This window comes from Mesoplodon densirostris, chromosome 17, assembly GCF_025265405.1.
Source record: "Mesoplodon densirostris isolate mMesDen1 chromosome 17, mMesDen1 primary haplotype, whole genome shotgun sequence".
Classification (NCBI taxonomy): Eukaryota; Metazoa; Chordata; class Mammalia; order Artiodactyla; family Ziphiidae; genus Mesoplodon; species Mesoplodon densirostris.
Genome location: NC_082677.1, coordinates 69,796,067 through 69,819,084, shown reverse-complemented (window position 1 = coordinate 69,819,084; position 23,018 = coordinate 69,796,067). Strand labels below are relative to the sequence as shown.

The following is a 23,018-nucleotide window of genomic DNA, read 5'->3' as shown; positions in this document are numbered from 1 at the left end:
TTACTCTCCCATAGGTTTGCATCAAGACCCTACAAGTTTCTCAAACGTAAATATTCTTTATACACACTATAGACCAATACACACAGACAGAATAATACAGTAGGAAAACTAGTAGGGGAGGAAATTGATGGTCTGGGTTCCAGCTCAGAGTCTGATACTAGTGGGCAATTTGATTTGTCACAAGGCACTGGACTTCTCAGGACCCAGTCGCCCCCATGGCAAGGAGATTCTTTCCTGCGGCTTAACCCCTACAATGTTCTGTAATAGTCTGAGTTGATTTCAAGTGTCATTTAACTGACATTATTGAACAAAGCTTCCCAGCATTAAATATTAACACAGCTCTTTTTATATGGCACTGTTCATTATCATGTCAATAAATGATTAAATAGAATTCTCTGTCTGGACCAATAATTTGGCAGGACTTTTATGATTCATAATTTGTGCTGTGTTGTAAGGTTACCTCTCGAAACTGACATACTAGCATTTATTGTTTTTTATTGCCTCTCTGAGGTGGCTTTTGAAGGAGACACCAGGTGACATATGTTTCAAAAGGGTTTAAAAGTGACGCAGTTGGAGTAGACAGTACTTACCTAGTGAGGAGAAGAGGACGAGTGCTTCTGTGGACCTCTGTGAGCATTTGAGCAGAAAAGCCAGCAATGAATAATTCAACGGTCTGTTTGGCCAATGCAACAGTTTGTGATGGCGTGTCCTGTGTGGTGCCAGAGGACGATGTCAACACCACTCTAAGTGTGGTCCTGAGCACGGTCTTAACCATCCTATTGTCTCTGGTGATGTTCTCCATGGGATGCAATGTGGAAATCAAGAAATTCCTAGGGCACGTAAAGCGGCCGTGGGGCATATGTGTTGGCTTCCTCTGTCAGTTTGGAATCATGCCCCTCACAGGATTCGTCCTCTCAGTGACCTTTGACATCCTCCCCATCCAAGCTGTAGTGGTGCTCCTCATGGGATGCTGTCCGGGAGGAACCACCTCCAACATCTTGGCCTATTGGGCTGATGGCGACATGGACCTGAGGTAAGATATCTAAACCTCCCAGTACTGCAGTCACATTGAATTAATCTTCTCAGAAGCCTATGGCGTTGTGAATGTCCGTCTGATCTGCCATTGATCTAGGGTCCAACTAAGAATTGAAACAGGAGACGAAATGTCTTGACTCGCCTTCCTATGCAGCTGCTTAGCTCTGCGAATTTAGGGGTTCTATTTTGTGTTTGTGTTTTAAAATCTAACTCAGTTAACAAGGAGTTGTATAATTGCTGTTTCTCTTTGGGAAAAGAGTCAAAGTTTTTCAAAAAAGAAATCCTTTCCAAGCCACAAGCTGCAGCTGAGAAAGTTTTCCTTGTTGGTATCAGAAAAAAAGAAAAACAAAAAAACACTTTCTTTGTGGTGATGAGGAGCTTTGAATGCAATCGTGAAACTAAATTGTTCATTAAAAGTTAGACCCTAGGATGAGACAATGGCCAAGCACAGCCAGTTTTTTGGACAAGCTTTTTCTTGGTATAAGGTATAAGAAAGATTTTGTACATTTGCTTCACTTCTACTGGCATTAAACAAACAAAAAAAGAAAGTAAAGAAAAAAGAAAACCACTACAACAGCTTTTTTAAAATTATGCTTACCTTCCTATAAAATAAACAGAAAATGGTTTCTCTGCTTCCCACAGAGTAATCTAAATTGCAATGTTTGCCCAATTCATCCTGTGCCAGTCTGAACTAGCACTGGAAAAAAAATAAAACTAATAGGAATAAGACAAAGCAGTAATGCAAGGACACCAAGAATTTTAATGCTGCAAGTTGAATAGACAAATGTCTTTTTTCTTCCCTCACCATTCCTCATTTCCTGTGAAAGGTATGCCTTTCTGCAAACCTGCCAGGTGTCAGTGTAACGAGTGCTTATTAGATACCGTACAGTAGGCAATGGGCTCTGTGGATCACGTTATAACACTCAGAAGCAAATGTGTAGAAATATAAACAGAGCAAAATGTCAGACTGGGTTCCAGGTTGATCCAGAGCCTAGTGGGCAACTGGAAGCCTGCCACCTGAGCCCAGCTGGTGAGGATTTCTCCAGAAGCTTTAGAAAAGCCATACAAACGATATACCTTCACGTGACATCTCTCTCACATAAGGAAATACCATCTACTCCTTGCAATAGATTTTTTTTCTAAGGAAACTCTTGTGAGGAGCAAAGGATGACAAGTGCTCTTCGGGTTTAGTTAATCTGTGAACCACCCTATAGTGATAAGGCCTTGTTAGATTTCAACTTGGTGTGACCTGGATGAAGACACAGAGGTGAGAATTCTACAGGCAAGTTGCGGGGAGTGAACTGAATTGAATACAGGACTTTGCCACCAAACAGCTTTTACATAATATTTGTAACTTTTTAACAAAACAGAAGTCTTGTACCTCCACGAAATGCCACACGTGTCATCATTCTGTAAGACAGAAAAGTGTGTGTGATGCTGAGTTGAGCAGCTACTGGGGCAGATTCCCTTCTGGGGGCTGAAACTGTAAAAGCCTAACCTAAAAACTCTAAGGTACACTTTCCTGTGGTTTTAAGGAAATCTTATTTCTCTGGAAACAGGAGATGATTATGTAATCTTATCTCCCTCGCATAACAATTCCTGTAAGGAATAAAAATATTAAGAAATAAGAACCAGAATTAGAATTTGGAGCCTTGGTGGAAAACCCCCGGCTGAATCAGTATAGATGAATCCTTCAGCAAGTCCTCTCATGGGACACGTGGCATTGAAAATTGTTAATTTTCATTCTAGAAAGTGTGCACTCCACAGATCTCCCTTGTCTTGTGAACAACACCAGCACACATCCAGTGCAGTCATCACCTCTCTAGCGACTTCACCTAACCGGAACTCAAACAAGACCCAGTGAAAGACTCTGCACACCCAAAGTAAATCATACTTCATCTCATAGACGTTCCTCACACAGGACCCACTTACTCTCCCGATTGTAAAGCTCTAAAACTTTTCCCCAACACAGAGGATGAGAAACAAGAAGTGGGGTGGAGCAAGTTGTTACAAGGGGCAGGCCTATGTCCCAGAGCATCCAGTGGCCCCAAAAGCCTGACTGCAAATGAAAAGATCAAAATGCCTCCAAAGCAAAGATGATAAGTCAGAAAGCACAGCAGCTCTGCATCACTATTTTAGGGACAAACAGCTCTGTAAGCCTATCACCCAGAAGACATCACCATATTTTAGTGGAACAAGTAATAATGATAACCCATGATCACTGAAAGGACGTTAAATTACGCCTCTAGGAAGATGATGACGTTATGCATTGCCTATGTTAGAGGAAAAACTGTTGAAATATTTCTTCAGAGCAAATTAAGAAAGTAACACCTCAGCTATTGGGAAACAGTTTTCCAACACTTTTTATTCTTCTGGAGCGAGCAGTGGATAACTAAAGTCTCATGATCATTTATGTAGATACAATTCTATCTACCCTTTATATTTCCGATTCTGTCGTCTTGGAACTTTACCTTCTCCATTTCCACTTGAACTCTAGCACTGGCAGCTGAGATATGACTGTTTATACCAACAGGTATCTGCACTAGTTGAGCAGATACCATATAACACTGGCAAAACAACTCCATCTGGCTTTCACTTCCTGGGTGTGGTTCCTGGGAGAAACCAAGTCATCTCCCCTTCACGCTGTCATCTCTTCCCAAACCTGGGAAACCATTGCATTCTGCAGTCTCTGGTGACTTAAACACACACACACACACACACACACACACACACACACACACACACACAGCAAAAAAAGCAGACCTTGCTAATGGAATCCTTGCTCTTTGTCATGCAGCAAGTAATATTTCAGCTCCTTCTCAGACCACTCCAGCCTAGACAGTTGTGGGAATCTGATCAGTGAACAAGCATTTTCACCTGTACTAGCTCTGTCGTGGGCACATTATGAACAAAATGTCTCAGGGAGAAATGAAGGTGGTGCTCTCAGGTGAATTTGCTGGTGGCCCACAGTTTGGGGAACAAACACAGAGACTTCCACCCCCTTGTGTCTGATGTATAACCAAAGACTCCCCATTTTTAAATCTTTCCTTTCTTTAGCAACGGCCTCGGTCACACCACACAAGGATGTTCCTTCCTATTTTCCTTTCTTTATTTTTTTAAATTTTTGTTGGAGTATAGTTGATTTACTATGTTGTGTTAGTTTCAGGTGTACAGCAAAGTGAATCAGTTATACATATACATATATCCACTTTTTTTTTGGATTCTTTTCCCATAGAGAGTATTGAGTGGAGTTCCCTGTACTACACAGTAGGTCCCTATTAGTTATCTATTTTATATATACTCGTGTGGATATGTCAATCCCAATCTCCCAATTTATCCCTCCCCAACCCCTTAACCCCTGGTAACCCTAAGTTTGTTTTCTACATCCATGACTCTACTTCTTTTTTATAAATAAGTTCATTTGAATCCTTTCTAGACATTGCCATACTGAGTGAAGTAAGTTAGACACTGAAAGACAAACATCATATGATATTGCTTATATGTGGAATCCATTTTCCTTTCTCTGACTTCTTCTTTGGGGAATCCCTGCCTATGCATCCTTTCTTCAGTTTCCCCTAATTCCTTCACTGCTATGCACTGTCTACACTCCCTTTGATTATTTTCTAGATTTAAGAGTTTCTAAGTTCTCCTACTACAACCTTTGTTCTTTTGCCGCATGTTGTTATATTTTTCATCTTCCAACTTCATGTTCACTGTTATTTTAGTTGTTCAAAATCCCTGACCCTCTGGCTTATCACAAATTCAAAGCAGTTCTTCCCATTTCAATGACACAAATGTCCAGCTCCTCTCTAATCTAAGAATTAATCCAACACTATTTGAATTCCCCTTTATTGTCCCTCAGAGGAACCAAGCTTTGTTTTGCTCTGCAGCATTTCTTTTTATTTACTAGCTAATATTTAGTGGATACTGTTAGGGGCCACTCACAGTATAAGTCCTCTAGGTGCATTTTAATCCTCAAACTAATCCTCTGAGGTTAGTACTATTATTTTCTGCATTTAATAGATGATAAAATTAAGGCTCCTATCCTTGACAGAGGTCATAGTCAGTACATGTGAGAGTCAGAATCAGAATCCAGACCTATTTGCTTAGCCCTGTCCAGACTCTTAACCTCTGTGCAATACTATTTCTATCAATCATCATGTCTCCACCTTCTAGCCCCACCTGTGTACACTTTTTTGATCTTTCAAACTTGGTGTTTCATTTCTAATATGATTATAATCTTTGCATTCCTTATCACAGACTTCATCAAATTCTTCAACATTCACTGAATTCTCATTTATTGCTTTCTTTTAATTCCAAAAAGAAAAAAGAAGGAAAACAATTCTCCCTGGCAATGAATAGGACTAAGGCAAGAATTTAAACCAAGAGATTTTTTTCTGATGTTTTCTCTTATTCCAATATAAATGCAGGGTATAGTATTTCCACTGTTGACATTTTTGCTCTTTGTAGAACTTCAAATTTTTTACGTAAAATGATTTTTTCCTTGCTAATTTATTCTCCTACACTGTCCCTTAAAATCGTTTATCTGAGTTGGTTTTCATCTCATTTTGAGTGGTTCTGGCCATCTTTCCTCTTGCCCCTCTGCAGCATCTCATGGTCAAAATGGCCACTAAATCTAAACCATTCCCTTCTCCAACTCCTGTTTTGTCACTTCTCGTGGCCTTTAAGAAACCATTCTTGCCAAATTCAAGTCAGGACACAACTTCATAAATTATCTTAGCAATGAGTCAGAATTGAAGCTTTCAGAAGGAAATTTGAAAGAAAAACAAGGGGAGAAACAGACTTCCTTCTAAAAGTTGTTCTCATGGTTTAAAACAAAAAATGGTCAGCCTTCTCTTCATTGTGATGCAGGTAATGCACACTGCTCCCTTCTCCACCCCCATCCCATCATCTCCACTCTGTAAAGCATATTGGATGCATTGGAATAAAAGTAATTTTATTATGGGGATAACTTTAAATCCATCCTAATTTATTTCTTTAAATAAAAGATGAAAAAGAGAATGGCAAAGGAAGAGAGAGAGGGGAAAATCAAACTCCAGGATCTTACTTATAAGTAGGACAAAGCACTATTCGTAACAAATTAACGTATTATTCTGGTGTGGAACTCTGCCTTTAGCATCCTATTGCATATCTAAATTAAGTTAACGTGTCACCATAACAGATTGAACTTCTTGGAAATGCTTTACATACATCCCCAGCACTGGTTATTGTTACACAATTTTAGCTCTACTAAGACAAGTATTTTTTTCTAAATCCTTTAAACATGTCTTAAGTGACTTCATTCTGGTTTTTTAAAAAATGATTAGTATGCAAGGTAAGCCCCCTGATAAACACTGCCCCATCCTTTATTTTGCCAAAACTGCTTAGTTAGATGCAATGAAACGAACTTCCTCACCTCCAGCTGCTTTCCTTAGCAATGTGTAGGGTGGTTTGTGGTTTTTGGTTGTTTTTTTCAGAGGGGAGACAGTTATTGTAAATAACTTAACATTTCCTTGAAGTCCACATTTAATTCCTTTAAGAACTTACTACTCTGATAGTCTCAGTGCTACGGCTATTAGAAAAAGGGCCTTTCAGAAAAATCTCTCTAGTTTCCTGATTCTGTATTATGCTGAAACACAATGCACACACACACACACACACACACACACAATGGCTGGATAGGGTTAGGGTTAGGGTTAGGTTTAGATTTAACTGGCTTTTAATGAGCGTCTTGCATTATTCTAAGTACTGGACTCATTGGGTCCCTTAGTCCTCACAGCCTATGAGGTAGTGATGATTATGATCTTCATTTCACATTTCTTCATTTCACAGATAAGGAAACTGGCAAAGGGAAGTCAAGTAAATTACCCATGGTCATAAACGTGGCCACACCTGCTTCCAAGCCAGCCAGTGTCTGGCCCAGCTGTTTAAGGGCTCTGCTTCCCAGGAAGAGAATACGCCCCCCATACACAGGGCACTTTTCAGGGACCAAAAGACCCGCTACCCAAAACCTCTCCTCCATCCGCTGCAGTAGTGCTAAAAATAGCATAATTTCATACCCCCTCCACCTCCAAAGCCAAAGTCCACTTGTTCAACCATGTCCACTCACTCAAACACTGATGCTTCAGGAGGAGCGCTACCAGACCCTGGTGCTACTGAGCACCATCTGCTAAATTTCTTAGCAGAACTAGAACCCAGGCCCACCCTGCCTGCTTGCATGTTTTCCTTGGTTTTTGAAGTCAGCTTCCTCTCCTTCTCTCAAGCTTTGGGCATTAGGGGAATAATTTGTCTGCTTTAAGGAAAGGCATTGAGGCTTCCTCCCTTGGAATTGCATTCTCCTCCAGGGGCCACGGAGTCCCGTCCCGAGCAGACCCAGCACAGCCCCTGATGTCTTGGTGGGTATAAATGTGTTTGCTGTTCTCTGATTGGAGGTTTGAAGGGAGGCATGTCCAAGCACCTTGTACCTTGTTTAACAGTGAGTTTATACAGTCACAAAATATCTTCTCTGATCCTTGAGAACCAGTGGGGAGGGAGGGGTGGCACAAGACAAAGTAGAAAGACACGAAATACAGATCTCACCATCTTGCCCCCAGCGTGGCCCTACACAGACCAGGGTACGTGTGTATTTCTGTCCATCGGACCAGATGGTGCTGCTGGCGGAGGGTCTTCGGCAGGAATTTCTAATCACGCACTGAAAAATGAAACAAGCTCTCCCGTAGAAAACCCAGGTGGCTCTATCACCCTGCCCATTTCCTTTCAGCATCAGCATGACCACATGCTCCACGCTGCTTGCCCTGGGGATGATGCCGCTGTGCCTCTTAATCTATACCAAAATGTGGGCCGACTCTGGGATAATCATAATTCCCTATGATAAAATAGGTAAGTCATTCCTCCACCAGATTGCTTAACCAGCCCTCCTCCCCTCTGCTTGTCCCTGGGTAGATCCTCAGGCCAGGCTCACACCCAGCTAGACCTTACTTCTTGCACCAGCAGTAGTTTGTGCCCAGTTAGGATTTCAGGACAAGTCTCGCCTGTGTTTGAATGAGGATTGGCCGAATGTGAATTCCAAAGCTTGACGCCGAGGGAGAACTGGTTTTGTCCTCCACTGAAATCACCAGGGAGGGGGCTGATGGAGTGGAACCCCGTGAACAGCCGTGTGGACCTGAGGAGATGGGCTGCTGATGCACAGGTGGCTCTGTCCTTCCCTCATCCCAGGACACAACTGGTCCAGGGCACTCCGGAACACTCATATTGAACGAATACAAAAAACATTCTATTTATGGTTTCAAAATAGGGCACCCGGTAAGCAATGGGAACAACATTGTAATTCAGAAGTTGATCTACTGGCCCAGCTTGTGTACCAGGCCCTCGGAGTCAAACGTGCAAGTTATAACTCTGTCTCCACTCAACTCCCAGATGGTCACCCCCAGCCCCAAAGGGCTTTATTTCCTATTTCTGGAGAACAAATATTGGTGGGAGATTAAGTCATTGGTGGAATATGGGGTTAAGGGCAGGACAAGATAGTTCCTGGTCTACCCAAACCAGGCATCCGCTAGAGCCACGGTCATCAAAGATGAGATGTCAGTGAACTAGTACCTCAGTACCAATGGCCAGCTACTTGACATGCTAAATAGTCTTTTTTCAGCTGACCTTGCAGACCAGTGTCTCCCTGATGGGCTGCCTCAAAAAGGTGCAGGGGTCCTGTGGAAGGGAACATGTGAGCAAAGACTGAACGGTGCCTCAGAAAGATGTTTGTAAACAGGATTCGTGTTGACATGGGAAGCTGGACTGGATGGCTTCCATTTCTAAGAAAAATTGTTTCTGTGATAAAAACATGATTTGGGTCTACACAACTGAGTTAGAACAAACTTTGGAACACTCATGGGGGACAATCTGTATTGCAATATTTTCAGACAGACTCTACTCTATTCCTACCATGGCCATGAGACATCCTCCCCACACATACAAAAAAGTGTTCCTTTTTGGGACACCTTGTGCAATATAGGATTTCTCCTCACATGGTCCTTCTACAGACCCCAGGGAACTCCTTCTTATCAGATGTCATCTCCTGCAAGCAGGCTTTAGTGTGACCCTGTACAGCCACCTGCCTGTGCCTTACGCTGCTCAACTCTCAGTCTGCTCCCTGGGAGGACACCTTCCTTCAAGGAAAAGAGTTCAGTTTGCTTGAGTGGTGTGCACTGTAGGCCTCTCACAGAATGTGTCTGCTGAATGAGGAGTTTTAATTCTATATTATTTGTTGTTTAAGAAAAAAATGTAAGCCTTAAAATATTCGCCTCTTGATAGTCATTCCCTCCTGGAAAATGCCCCATGGTGATATTAGGAAATTCTAACTACAGTGTGAATGACTGATAGCACCTTCTTCAATGTGAATAAATTTTGAAAGGAAGAGAAAGTGAGTCATTAGTACCTGAAAGGAGGAAAAGGTCATCCTGCAAGGCAGAAAGGGCAAAAAGAAAAGAAAAGAGAAAACAGAAGGGGAGAGAAATGAAGAGGAAAAGATAAAAAGTTTTAAAATGAGTGTTTGAAAAAACAAAAGTATTAACTCTGCTTATTCACCATTTTGTCCTTGTCCTTTTTCCAACCTAACCTTCTTGCTACCCTTTAATGTAGAAAACACACAACCTGATTAATTCACAAGATGTTTTCAATACTTTTCAATGAGGCAATTAAGTAAGGCTCAGGGTATGTGTTTAATTTGTCCAAGATGACCAGGGAGCTGGAAATAACCCTCGGCCTGCTCTCCACTCTGCTCCGTTGGCCGGCCTATTGGGCCCAGTTTCCGTACGGTGCTCACCATGTTCTGATGATTCAATAAACACCCCCTGAACCCCTTCAGATGGTGACACTTGGATGGAGGAGGGAGGCAGCTTGTGCAGCTGGTACCACTGCAAACACTGCAGAAAACTCCCATGCCACCTCTTCCATCCCGTGCATGTCTAGGACCACAACCTGTGTATCTATTTCCCCATCTGATTCTCACAACAGCACCATGCATTAGACATAATTCTACCCACTTCACAAATGGGGAAACTGAGGCTGGGAGGCTTAAATGATTCACATGGTTCTCAAAGTTTGCAAATAAGGTTCAGCTCCGAGCCTGTCTGGCTCCAAGTTCTACCCCGTGACTCTGTTTCCCACTCGCTTTTCTTCTTTTTTCTTTGTCCCTTTCTTCCCTCCTGTACCTGCCATGTAAACTTGATTAAAGACCAAGCTATGGTTCGAACAGTGCAACTGTAAGCGATGCTCTCTCGTCTCAATGGACAGGCATTTGCCACAGAGAGCTCAGGCACATGGGGAATAAGAAACACAAATCTCTAGGCCTCTGGAGAGTAAAGAATTCCAGGTGGGAGTCACACGCTCTGAGTGGGATGAAGGGCAAAGAGTGTCTTTTCCAGCCAACTTCGAGTCCCAGAAAATCTTTATCCGGTCTCGTCTGGTCAAGAGGGGAAATGCAATTCTGCCATTATCTTTGGCCACTGGTCCTGCTTGTGTGTTTATCTGGTAGCCTTGGGTTGCCCCCAAGAGATTAAGACTCAGCAAAGAGGGGCCGAGCACGGGCTGGGCTGCCTTTGCACAGATCCAACACATGACAAATACATTACCAAAACCTAACCACACTCACATTCCAATCACAGTATTCGCACCCAGATTTAAGCGACCGCAGTGCAACCAATTTGTATCAAGACGGCTTTCCTTTAAGGCCTACAAACATCCATTTAGGAAATAGTCTGGACACCCAGAGGAGGAAGTCTCCTCCCAAAGTAGCAGGATGTAAGGATACCCAAAGGGGATTTTTCTGGGGGCTCTGACCAGTACATCCATCCGTGACCTTTTTCATTTTCTTTATTCCACCATTTTCTCCTTACTCTTTCATCCTTACATTTTTTTTTCTTTTCCTGCTCTTTGTACCCTTAGCTATTACTTAATCCCATTGAGTAATTTCTGGGGAAAAGTAATTGCAGACCCTTATATCACCAGGAGGGCCAGAAGGCTACAAAGACATTATGTTTTCATCATTATTGTATGCATTTTAAATTGATATTTACAGCCCTGGAATCTAGAATCCATTTCCCAGTCCTAGTTCAATCTACTCCAATACTAAACAACATCCACTCTCAGAATTTCATTACTCAATTCCACTTTCTCCTACTACTTTAAAAGGATGTTTGAAAAAGAAACAGCCTGTGAGAAGTTAGGAGTTGTTTGGTGCCATATTATATAAAAGCAGCCATCGGACAAATGAGTGTTAAATAACATGGAGAAACAAACCACATGTCACAAGAACAGCAGTAAATTTAACACAGAGAAACTGAAGTATGACTCTTTTATCTGGCTGGGTGAGCACATTCCTGAAAAGAATTATAATTACTTGAGAGGTCGACAAATATATTATCTCATGGAAAATTTAAAGCATGCTTTTTCAACCTATACTTTCACTTCTCTGCTGCAGATTTGAATCACCCAAATCAGTCTTAACCAGAAGTCATTAGCCACAGAATGTCTGGAGAATTTTGAACTTTTTTCTTTTATTTCTACTACCGTGAAGTAACAGACAGATGTTAAATATCATCTTTGTACACCCCAAGAATACACACACACACACACATACACACATACACATACTTTGAAAAGGTATTTTTCCTAGGATATAAAGATCCCAAGGGCACATAAGCCAAGATTCTGACAAATTGAAACTAAAAGATTTTGATTGGCAGTATAAAGAACTCTAAAAAAATTAATCCAGGATTTAGGGAAAGGACTTATATAATCAATATTACCAATCTTCGACCAGTAATATTGAGTTATTTACTGGAGTAGGTAAAGAAGTAGAGTTTGGGGGGGTGGATTGTTTTTTAAATTATTTAGTGTATTCAGGAAGGGAGCCTGTTCTACATCCTAAACCTTTTTGGGGGCCGCTTACTCTTGTTTTCCTCTTTCTTGTGCTGTATTCTGTTGATCAAATTGCCCTCTGTCACATTTAGGTATATCTTTGGTGGCTCTTGTTGTTCCTGTTTCCATTGGAATGTTTGTTAATCACAGATGGCCCCATAAAGCCAAGATCATACTTAAGGTAAGTGTCCCATGCCACAGGCAGTGTGGTCAAGTGTCCCAGAGTGTGCACTGCAGCGATGGCTCTCTCTATCTACTGAACTGGTTTTTCTCACTGTATTATAAAGCCCCTTCTAGAGGGTCTTAAAGTTATTAGACATGCAGCCCACTCTTCTAGAACACCCTTCCCTGTCCCAACCACAGGGCAAGTTTCTATCTACCCTTTGAGATTCCCAATTCAAACTTCACCTCTTGGTTTTATTCTACTCTGTACACCGACAGCACTTTGCTTTTATCTCTGTTATGTGGGTTTGTATTACAAAATATATCTAGACAGCTGTCTTAGAAAAGAAATCGTATCTTTCTTATCCCTGTATCTATATGGCCAGTTCTGTGCCTGGCAATTGGTAGATTTTATATACACATTTATATATACATAAAGATAATAATATATAACTATATATATAAATGATGATATACATAATTAGTAACAATTCATTCCCTTTTACCAACTATATTCTAGCCACCTGATGGAGACAGACAATATAGATGATATAGACAGATATAGACAGGGATAGATTCCACTTCTCAGGGGGGCAAAATAAGCCACTTGGTGTTCTTTGTTTCTCTGGATCAGAAAAAAAAATGTTAACATCCCCGATTTTTTTTTAATTTTAAGGAGAAAGCAATAACAGTGTTTTGTTTGCCCATGCCTTTTTAACTTTTATAGAATTTTATCTCCATTTTCTCATTATCATGCCAATCATAAAATGTGACTCAGGTAAGATTTCATCCTCAATTACAGATGAAACATCTAAGACTCACAGAGCTTTCATGATTGACCTAAGGAAGGCAGGCAGGAGGACTTGAATCTGGAAGCCAGCTCTTCTAGTTCTTATTGGAGTGGGTTTTCTTCCTCTCTGACAAGGATAATTTGCAACTAGAACATCTTCTTCAGGCTAACCGAGTACGGACACTCAACTGGTCCTGTTAATCTTCTTAAAAATTAAACCGTGGGACAAGCACCAGCATTTCTGGTGGGTCTACCATGGCCATCGGGCAAGGGTTACACAGAAAGATCACTTATTCTCACTTTCCCAGAGAGAAAGAGATGCTTAGGCTTCTTCTCTGACAAGAATATTTGGATTTGCATTGACTCACGATTGTTGCATCTGCTTGTGTCTTTCTTCCAGGTTGGGTCCATCACAGGCGCCCTGCTCATCGTGCTCATAGCTGTGGTCGGAGGAGTACTGTACCAGGGTGCCTGGATCATTGAGCCCAAACTCTGGGCTATAGGAACCCTATTTCCCTTGGCCGGTTACTCCCTAGGGTTTTTTCTGGCCAGAATAGCTGGTCAGTCCTGGCACAGGTATGGTGTTTTGGTAAATCAGACTAGGAATTTTCTTCTGTAATAGCTGCTGTATTTGTTTGCTAGGGCTGCTGTAACAAAGCACCACAAACAATGGCTTAAACAACAGAAATGTGTCTCCCAGTTCTGGAGGCTAGATGTCCAAAATCAATGTCAGCAGGATTGGCCCTTTCTGAGGGATAAGGGAGACCTGTTCCAGGCCTCTCTCCTTGGCTGGTAGATGACCATCTTCTAGCTATTTCTCCCCACAATGCCTTCCTTCTGTGCATGTCTCTGTGCCCAAACTTCCCCTTTATATAAGGACACCAGTCATATTGAATTAGGGTGCATCTGAATCACCTTGTCTTAACTAATTGTATCTTTAGTGACCCTATTTCCAAATAAGGTCACAATCTGAGGTACTGAGGGTTGGGACTTGAGCATATGCATTTGGGAAAATACAATTCAACCTACAACAGCTGTACATACTGATGCAGATTCAAAGTTTCTCACCTGTAATAACATTACCCTATTTCTGAATACATCATTCTATATAGACTCATTCATCCCTAAATTATGCAAGTCCCCCAGAAAGAAAACACTGACTGCCTCTTTTTTTGTTCAAATCCTCCTGGACCATTCCCCTTACGGTGTAAGTTGGCCTCTTCCACTGTCACGCGTCCTTATTCTCCAAACAAAGTGACTTCAACCAAAGCACCCAGGTTGGCCTTGTGATCCACAAGGGTTCCTCAGGCCAGAAACAGGATGCACTCATGATCCACCAAGTGCTGGATATTAGAACTTGTTTTAGCATGTATGGGCTTTCCTCTCCAACTAGAGCATCAGAATCAATAGGCAGAGAGAAAAGCAGGTGTCGGAGCTGGTACATGTATGAGGTCAGGGACAAGGTGGGAGGTACTGAACAGTGGAAAGGGTGTGATGTGAGTCAGGCTGACCCACCACTCACCCACGGTGGAACCCCCACGCCAAGCACTTACTCTTCCTTTGATTTTCTCATCTGTAGAATGGGGCCAGTAATGCCCACCTTGCAGATTTTTGATCAAGATTTAACCAGAAGAACAACACCAATTTAACAATAAAACAACAATAACAAATACTCTACCTTGAGTGTTTTCTCAGCCTCTGCTCTGTGCTCTGCACTGTTACCAAGGACATAATTAAAAAGAGTGACATGAACTCCCTCTGCCATTTATGGAACATTAATATAAATGAGCCTGCTCCTTTCAGATATATTTTTTAATTTATATATATATATTATATATATATACACACACATATACATATATATATCTGCTTTCAATGTGTATATATTTATTCAACATATAATTTTATTTTGTAAATAAATTTAATCAATATTATATTTAATAAGGATATATTGCTTATTAATAAATGTTATCCATATATTAAATATAATATAAATAATCTCTGTGTATATATGCACATATAGAAATAGATGACACAGATACTTCCACTGCTCAGAGGGCAAAATAAGCTAATTGGTGTTCCTTGTTCCTCTGGACAAGAAATATTATAATCCCCAATTTTTTAAATTTGAAAAGGAGAAAACAATAACAGCGGCTTTTGTTTACATAAAGTTTTTTAACTTTTGTAGAGGTTTATGTCCATTTTCTCATTATCATAACGATCATAAGGGTGACTAGAGCAAGATTTTATCTATGTATATGTAGAGAAAAAGTGATAAAATATTTATTTATATTATAATGTATTATCTAATAATATGTTAATAAGTTACATATTTGTTTAATATAAATAAAACTATATAGTGAATAAATACATACATTAAAAACAGATATATGTATACACACATACATATGTACTTGTTCTCATATCTGCTTTTTTTTCTGGAGTAAATATTTTTTTAATTGAGGCTTACTTGACAATGTTGTGTTAGATTCAAGTGTACAGCAAAGTGATCATTATACATATATGTATATTATTTTTCAGATTCTTTTCCTTTATAGGTTATTATGAGATATTGAATATTGCTCCCTGTTCTAGATAGTAGGTCCCCTTGCTGTTCACCTATTTGATATATAGTTGTGTGCATCTATTAATCCCAAACTCCTAATTTATCCCTCCCCACCCCCCGCTATCCCCTTTGGTAAGGGTAAGTTTTCTACATTCATATCTGCTTTTAATGTTATACAATAACAAAGCAGAACAACTACACCCCAAACAAACCAATGAAAACATAGGTTCTCGGAACATTTCTTTCAGGTGCCGAACAGTTGCTTTGGAAACTGGGATGCAGAACACGCAGCTGTGCTCCACCATCATCCAGCTCTCCTTCACTACCGAGGAGCTCAACCTCATGTTCACCTTCCCACTCATCTACAGCATCTTCCAGCTCACCATGGCAGCAATATTCTTAGCACGTAAGGAACATTGATCATCACATTTCATTGTGATGTGCTTCTTTGAGAAATCCTGGAGTTGCTAGTATGGCATTTTTTAATTCCCTTTTTCTGGCATTGAAATCAACAGGTGGGGAAAGCCACCCATAATATTATCACGACTTCCCAACTGCTGATGAAAAAAATTATAATCTTACCAAAACGTTCCAGTAAAGAGTATTTTTAAGTGAAAAGTAATGGAGGTTGATTCTCTCCACTGACTTTCTTTTTCTCAGTAATTAAGGAGCATATTAACCTGTTAGGACCATTTTATAGTGTGCCTTCCTACCTGCTTCCAGGAACCCTGAACTGGTCATTTTTCTCAAATCATCATCTTGATATGCTTAGTATATATGTAAGATATTTATCAGAAAATTAGCATACAAGGGATATTTATCAGGCTAAGTTATATTGGAAGACATGTATGTATGTGCATATATGTGTGTGTATATATATATTTTTTTTTATAATAACCATACAATTGAAATAGTTAAAGCAAACATGTTCTTTATTTCAAGTACTAAGAATCGCCAACTTGATTTTTAATTTCACTCTAATGTAGCATATAGCTTTGATCCATTAGCCCCTGCCACCTGCTGGCTTTCACCTACTTGAAACTTTTTGTTATATTTTGTTTTCTAAGGACTGGTCATATTTGACCTTTATTTTCAAATTCTGGGGATTTTGGGGGGGGGTTGGTTTAATAAAGAAACTTCCTCTTAAAGCTTAGTGGCATTTTAATGAGGATTGTATAGTGAAAGTGAATGAAAAAATAATGTGACTCTTAAGTGATACAATGACCAGAGGTACAGTTTTGTATAGGTTGAGGTTTGGTTTTTCACTTAGCTCCAACAGATGTTTAACTGGCCCATAGGAGTTAATCGTTCTCTGTGCTATCATCTTGAATGTCATTCTCGAAGCTGAGCTGTCCTTTCCAGTACAGGACCCTCTGGACCCATTAGAAACGTTCCACTGACTTATCACTGGCACAGGAGGGAGGGCTCCATGGCCTAATTACCTTGCTTACCTGTATGATGGAGACATACCAAGTTTGGTACACTGTGGGATTTTCCCAAATAATACTAGTAGTGTCTACTAGCCAAACGAGAGAACGTAGATTGGTGATAGGACAATTACATAGATTTACTAGTTAAATAACTAATTCAAAAAGGGATTAGTAGATAAGCTGAAGGAATCATGGAAAAGTGGGCAATAGTATTGGTCTTGTATTTTCCCCCAGTTTTAGCAGCAAGAATGAAAACAAGAATATGCAATGCCGGGAAACATATTTTGGTGTAAGGATTAGAAGTCTAAATACTTTGGGGGACAAGGAAAGGAAAGAAGGAAGGGAAGAAGGAAGGGAGGGAAATAAATAGTTTGGTTAAATAAAATCAGTGATAAGTTGAGGGATTCCCGGTTCAAAACCGTTTATAATAAAAGTGTTGGGATATTGTAATTAACCACAAGCTCAATTCAATAGAGTCAATAGCTCAGTGGCTTCAAAACTAATATATTAGTAGAAGGGCAGAGACCAACCTAGGGGATATTGACTTGACATATTAAGACCTTGGAAGCAGGCTATTGTCTCTCTCAGCTTTGTATCATCACAAGAGTTAGTGTTTACTGAGCACTTACTACTCTCACAGGGCTGTGCTAGACCCTTTACCATTTTATCTCACAATTGCCCTATGAGATAGATGACAGTATTATTATACCAATTTTAAGTGTGAGGTATTGGAAACTGAAGGTGCCAGTAAATAATACTTTCTTTTCCCCTGTAGACTTTGGAACCAGATGAGAAGTAGAAGAAAAAAGAATCAGATATTTAGATAACAAAATAGCACTTTTATTATAGATAAAGCTTAATTAGAAAATATGGCTCAAAACAATGACCACATGGGCTTGGTAATACCGCCCCTCTCCACTGCTTCCTACATGTTCATTTAGCACACGCATACACACATCAACTGCAGGTCAGTCTGTCCAGGTGTGAGCTGACCTCAAAAATATGCTGAGAAATGGCCGCCACCAGAGACTAGCAGCTTCATGGAAGAAAGGAAGGCTGATCACCCATCAGCCAAGGCTCCCCCATCGTAGGAAAGAGAGAGTGAAGGTTGGGAGAGACCATTATTCCAGCTCAAGTCCTCCAACACAGACCAGTACACCAAGGTCCTGACAATGCCCCTTAGCTTGTAGCGTATTACTGAGGACTAGCACATAACTGGGAGACAGTAGGGACGGAATAAATGTTTGCTGTTGTTGTTATTGGTAAGTACCACCTACAGGGCTGATGCCTGAAGAAATCTGATGAGCAAATAGCCCTTAACTGTGTGCTAGGTCCTTCTGAAGTGCAGTCACCCCTCTTACCATGAGTGATCATGGAACTAAGAATGGTGATCGTGCTCTCTAAGTAGCCTCCAGCCCACAGAAAATGCCAACTGCTTTTTGAGACATAGATTATAATCACTGTCCAAAGTAAGTTTGCAGCTTATTATTATGAAATTTGCTTAACCTGCTGTGTATTGTTTTCTAGTCTATGTAGTATACAAGAAATATTACAGAAAAAACAATATGGAACTTCCAGAGGGCAAAGGCAATGAACCAGTCCCTGAGTCATCATTCCAAAAGGTGAATGAAGGATTTCAACCAGATGAAAAGCACACACCAGTGGACCAAAAAGAAAAATTCTAAAGAACACACATCAGCTATAACAATATTTAACTATTTGTTTTGATGGGATATTTGGCAGAAAAAACGTTAAGGAGAAAATTTAAGTTTGAATTGAATTCATGTATTGGTTTTGGTATCATGTGACTGGTGGTCCAAATCCTTAATGTGACAAATATTTATACATACATACATACATACATACATACATACATATATATATATATATATTCTGTCTTTGAATATGCCCCCAAAATATCCTCAAACCTCAGACTAAGCCCAACATAAGAAACACTGAGAATTTAATAACCAAATTAGAATCAAGCCCATAACTCGTCAATGGTTTTGTATAAGCATTGCTCTGCCGTGGGAGTCCAATGATGCCCACTTGATTTTTTTAAGAAAAACAGAAAGCTTTCAAATGGCTTGAATTTGGCAGCTCTTCAGGCCCTGGAGAGAGACTTCCTCTAGGCTTGCCTGTGTGACACTGGCTACTATGACAGCTATTTGGTTCATACGAAGCTTCCACAGTAGGCAACATAGAGCAGGGAGGTGGTGGAAGACACAAAGACAGAAGTATTGGAAGAAACTCGACTGCTCTAGTGGGTGAACTCCATTCAATGGGAGATCATAGGAAATACATGGAAAAGCACAGATAACAGAAACTTGCTTGCAATGCAAGACGAGAGTCAATTAGATGTGCAGAAGTAGCGGTAAGAATGAAGTCAGGGAGCCACGTGGGAAGTGAGTAAGTATTAAACAGTGTTTCAGGAAGAAGAGGACAAGCCCAGGGCCCAGAAATGGGAAGAGCATCTCCAAGAGAGTCCCTTGGATTCTGTAAGCCGATCTAACAGGAGGAAGCAAAGAGGATTTGGCCAATGGTAGCAGAGTTTCATGGCAAAGGGGAAACAGCTGGCCGACAGTTGGGTGTCTCCATTATGGGGCTAATTTAATCTCCTTTCCCTCATTCCGCAGCAAGATGTGGTACCTTCTTAATTCAGTTCAGAGTGGCCTAGTTCCATTTTCTATTCGGACATTTTCACTAACTCATCCATTCCCTTTCAAATGTGTTGGTTTCCAAGGGCTTTTTGCACTTGGTTGATGTGAGTTCAGGCCCAGCTGGTGCCCCTCAACATTACAGGAACATGAATATCAGCTCTAAACTTAGTTCTTCCAATGCCGAGGGGGAGGGATTCTGCTTTTAAATGTTGTAACATTAATACCTTTTTATACCTCGTTCACATTTACAATTGAATAAGGCGTCTATATTTTTTCATCATTAGACAAATATATTAAAAGGAACTAAGGATTTTTTAAAGGCTAGTAAAGAGTTGGTACTGATCTTCCTATTAGGGAGGGTCAAAGACTATGCTTCCAACAGTGCAACAGGAAGATTTTTCAATCTATCTGTCAAGTCTCTCCTATACTTTCCTCACCAAATGGAAAACAGGCAGGTTCATTAAAGACACACTGTGAATTCATATCATAATTTCAAGACACCCAAAGTCAAGGGCCTGGATGCCAGCAGCTGCAGCAAGCAGCTTTTTCCTCCCTGTTGATCCAGATATGTAAGTCAAACAGAATGTGGCTCTCTTATACAATGTGGTATCTTGTGAGTGGTTTTTTTTTTTCCTAATGTGCTAGAGGGAAGAAAAAGATATGAGCTTTTTCAATAAAAACTCTCTATTTTTAAATGAGTTTGAAAAGCTGATTAAATTATGTATTTTATTGCCTCTGTGAGTATCCTATTAAATGAATATTTTATTTTAAAGGCTTGAATAAATGAAAATAATTTTTGTAATGGTTAGTCTATTTGGGTCTTTTTGACAACTGTCAAAATGTCTTCACTCTTCAGTTCGAGAGATATAAATAAGGTGAATTTTTTAAAATGTTAAATTGCTTTTTGAAAGGTGCCTGAAAGAAACTCTTAATTAAATACCCTAATAATTAGGTCTCCTACTGATACTGACTGAGGTGGTCCCCAAGAAAATCATACTGGGGGAACATTAATCAAATATTCTTAAAGATAGTGTGATGATACCTGATTTTAAATAATGGTAAAAGTATTATGTGTACTTATAAGACCATCACCGCCTTCTATGAAAAATATATATATATATAGAGAGAGAGACAGAGACAGACAGACAGAGAGATGCAGAGATACAGAGAGACAGAGATAATTCAATTATGGTTCTGGTGCATTAAAATCTCTCATTAAAAAGAAGAAGAGGGCTTCCCTGGTGGCGCAGTGGCTGAGAGTCTGCCTGCCGATGCAGGGGACAGGGGTTCGTGCCCCGGTCTGGGAAGATCCCACATGCCGCTGAGCGGCTGGGCCCATGAGCCATGGCCGCTGAGCCTGCGTGTCCAGAGCCTGTGCTCCACAACAGGAGAGGGCACAACAGTGAGAGGCCCGCGTACCACAAAAAAAGAAGAAGAAGAAGAAGAAGAAATTCAGGTTATGAACCTCTTTTGACTACTCAAAGACATCACTCTGTTCTCCATCTAGGAAACTCTCACTCTCTTCCAGAAGGAAACAGCTTATCTTTCTGGGAATATTTGGCATCTCATTGCCTATTAAGCCTTTATTTCTCAAAAACCACATTAGCTTAGAACAAGGGTCTTCAGGCCTGTGGTATGGATACTCCCAGTTCATGAAATTTCCCAGGAGTATGCAGGCATGGAGGGGAAGCAGGTCCCATTTCTTCAACCTGCATACATACACTTTCCCAAAACTCCCCTGCTTAAATGCTCCAGTGCTTGAGATGTTCTCCCTTTCTACCTCCTCCTTCCTGGCAAGACGCTCCCCCTTGAAAAAGGAAAGCCTTATTCTCACCAGCCCTCATCTTACTGTGGTGCATTGGCCCAGGGTAGAATAATTTTGCACACAAACTAAAGGAACAATTCAGAATATTAGTGTCTAAGAAAGCCTTCTCATCTTTCTCAATTTTTAGAAACATTGAGAGAAGACACTTTTTTTCATCCAAGAGATGACAAACTTATGGCAAATATCCAAACTTTATCTATCTTGAAGTTGGAATTCAAATGTGAGGGGATTGACACAAGGACCCATACTGATGTATTTGTTAGAATTGAAGATGAAGTCAAACATTTTTTTTCTGACAGAAAGTGTGATATCGTTAATGGGTTTGACAGCGGCCTTTGCTTTGCCTGTTAGGAAACTCGAAGGGCATTTTTCCATGAATTAGATGAGCAAAATCTGTAGCACCAGGGTTTTAAAAAATATAGTTAAAAATGTGATAATATAAAAAGTACATTACAAAAACGATTAATCTAGAATATATAAAGACTTGCAACCCAATAATAAGAAGGAAAAGGATGATTAAAAATGAGCAAAAAATCTGAACAGATTCTTGAGCAAAGCAATAAAGCAAATAAGCACGTGGCCACGGCAAACAAATACATGAAACAATGCTCAACACCCTGAAGAGTTAGATAACTTCAAATCAAAACCACAGTGAGGGGCTTCCCTGGTGGCACAGTGGTTGAGAGTCCGCCTGCCGATGCAGGAGACACGGGTTCGTGCCCCGGTCCGGGAAGATCCCATGTGCCGCGGAGCGGCTGGGCCCATGAGCCATGGCCACTGAGCCTGCGTGTCCGGAGCCTGTGCTCTGCAACGGGAGAGGCCGCAACAGTGAGAGGCCTGCGTACCGCAAAAAAAAAAAAAAACAATGAGGCACCACTGCATCCCAATAAAATAGCTAAAATTTAAAAATTACTGATGATAGCAAGTATTGCTGAGGATATAAACACTCAGAGATTGCTGGCGGTAGGGTCACTTCAAAACCAGTTTGCAGTGTTTTATAAAGTTAAACACACACTAACTGTATCACTCAGCAATCTCACTCCTAGGTTTTTACTCAGATACTAGAAGTAAAACATAGTAACAGAAAGATAAGAGGCCAGAAACCTGTAGGAGGCATGGACTGCGACAGGAATGAGGGAACAGTTTTTGGTGGTGGAGATGTTCTATATCATGATGGTGGTGGTTATACAACCTTAAAACATTTGTCAAAATGCACGGAACTGTACACGTAAAACTGGTGAACTTTATTCTATGTAAATTACACCATTAATAAAACTGATTAGAAATGTTATTGGTCAAGATGAAGCAGGTATATTTATTCCATTCCCAATGCTCTCTGAGAATATTGAGTTAAATTTGAAGCCTGTAAGTGAAAGAGTAATAGGCTCTAAGAGCTATTCGATAAGGCTAGTCAAGCTTTCTGCAGTCTATTTCCTAGAAATTGAAACAGTGAATAGCACAAGTTCCAGAGACATTTTGAAAACCAGGTATTTCCAATTCTTTGCTTTCAACAAAACTGAGAGGTTCGGGTCAAGTTGTCAATCTTGCATAGTTTCCTTGATAGACGGCTGTGATTTCTTTGGCAGGTAACTTGGAAGGAGTTCAGATTCGAGCACAATAATACATACCAAAGTCCTTT

At 40.4% G+C, this 23,018-nt stretch overlaps 1 protein-coding gene across 1 annotated transcript; it reads left to right on the top strand.

The window, feature by feature from the left end:
• Positions 1-656: 656 nt before the first annotated feature.
• On the top strand, positions 657-18,579 carry SLC10A2 (solute carrier family 10 member 2). Its single transcript, XM_060079784.1, has 6 exons — positions 657-1,033; positions 7,796-7,914; positions 12,039-12,127; positions 13,299-13,474; positions 15,713-15,870; positions 18,422-18,579. Exons 1-6 carry the CDS (start codon positions 657-659, stop codon positions 18,577-18,579), a joined length of 1,077 nt encoding a protein of 358 aa, XP_059935767.1.
• The last annotated feature ends 4,439 nt before the right edge of the window (positions 18,580-23,018 follow it).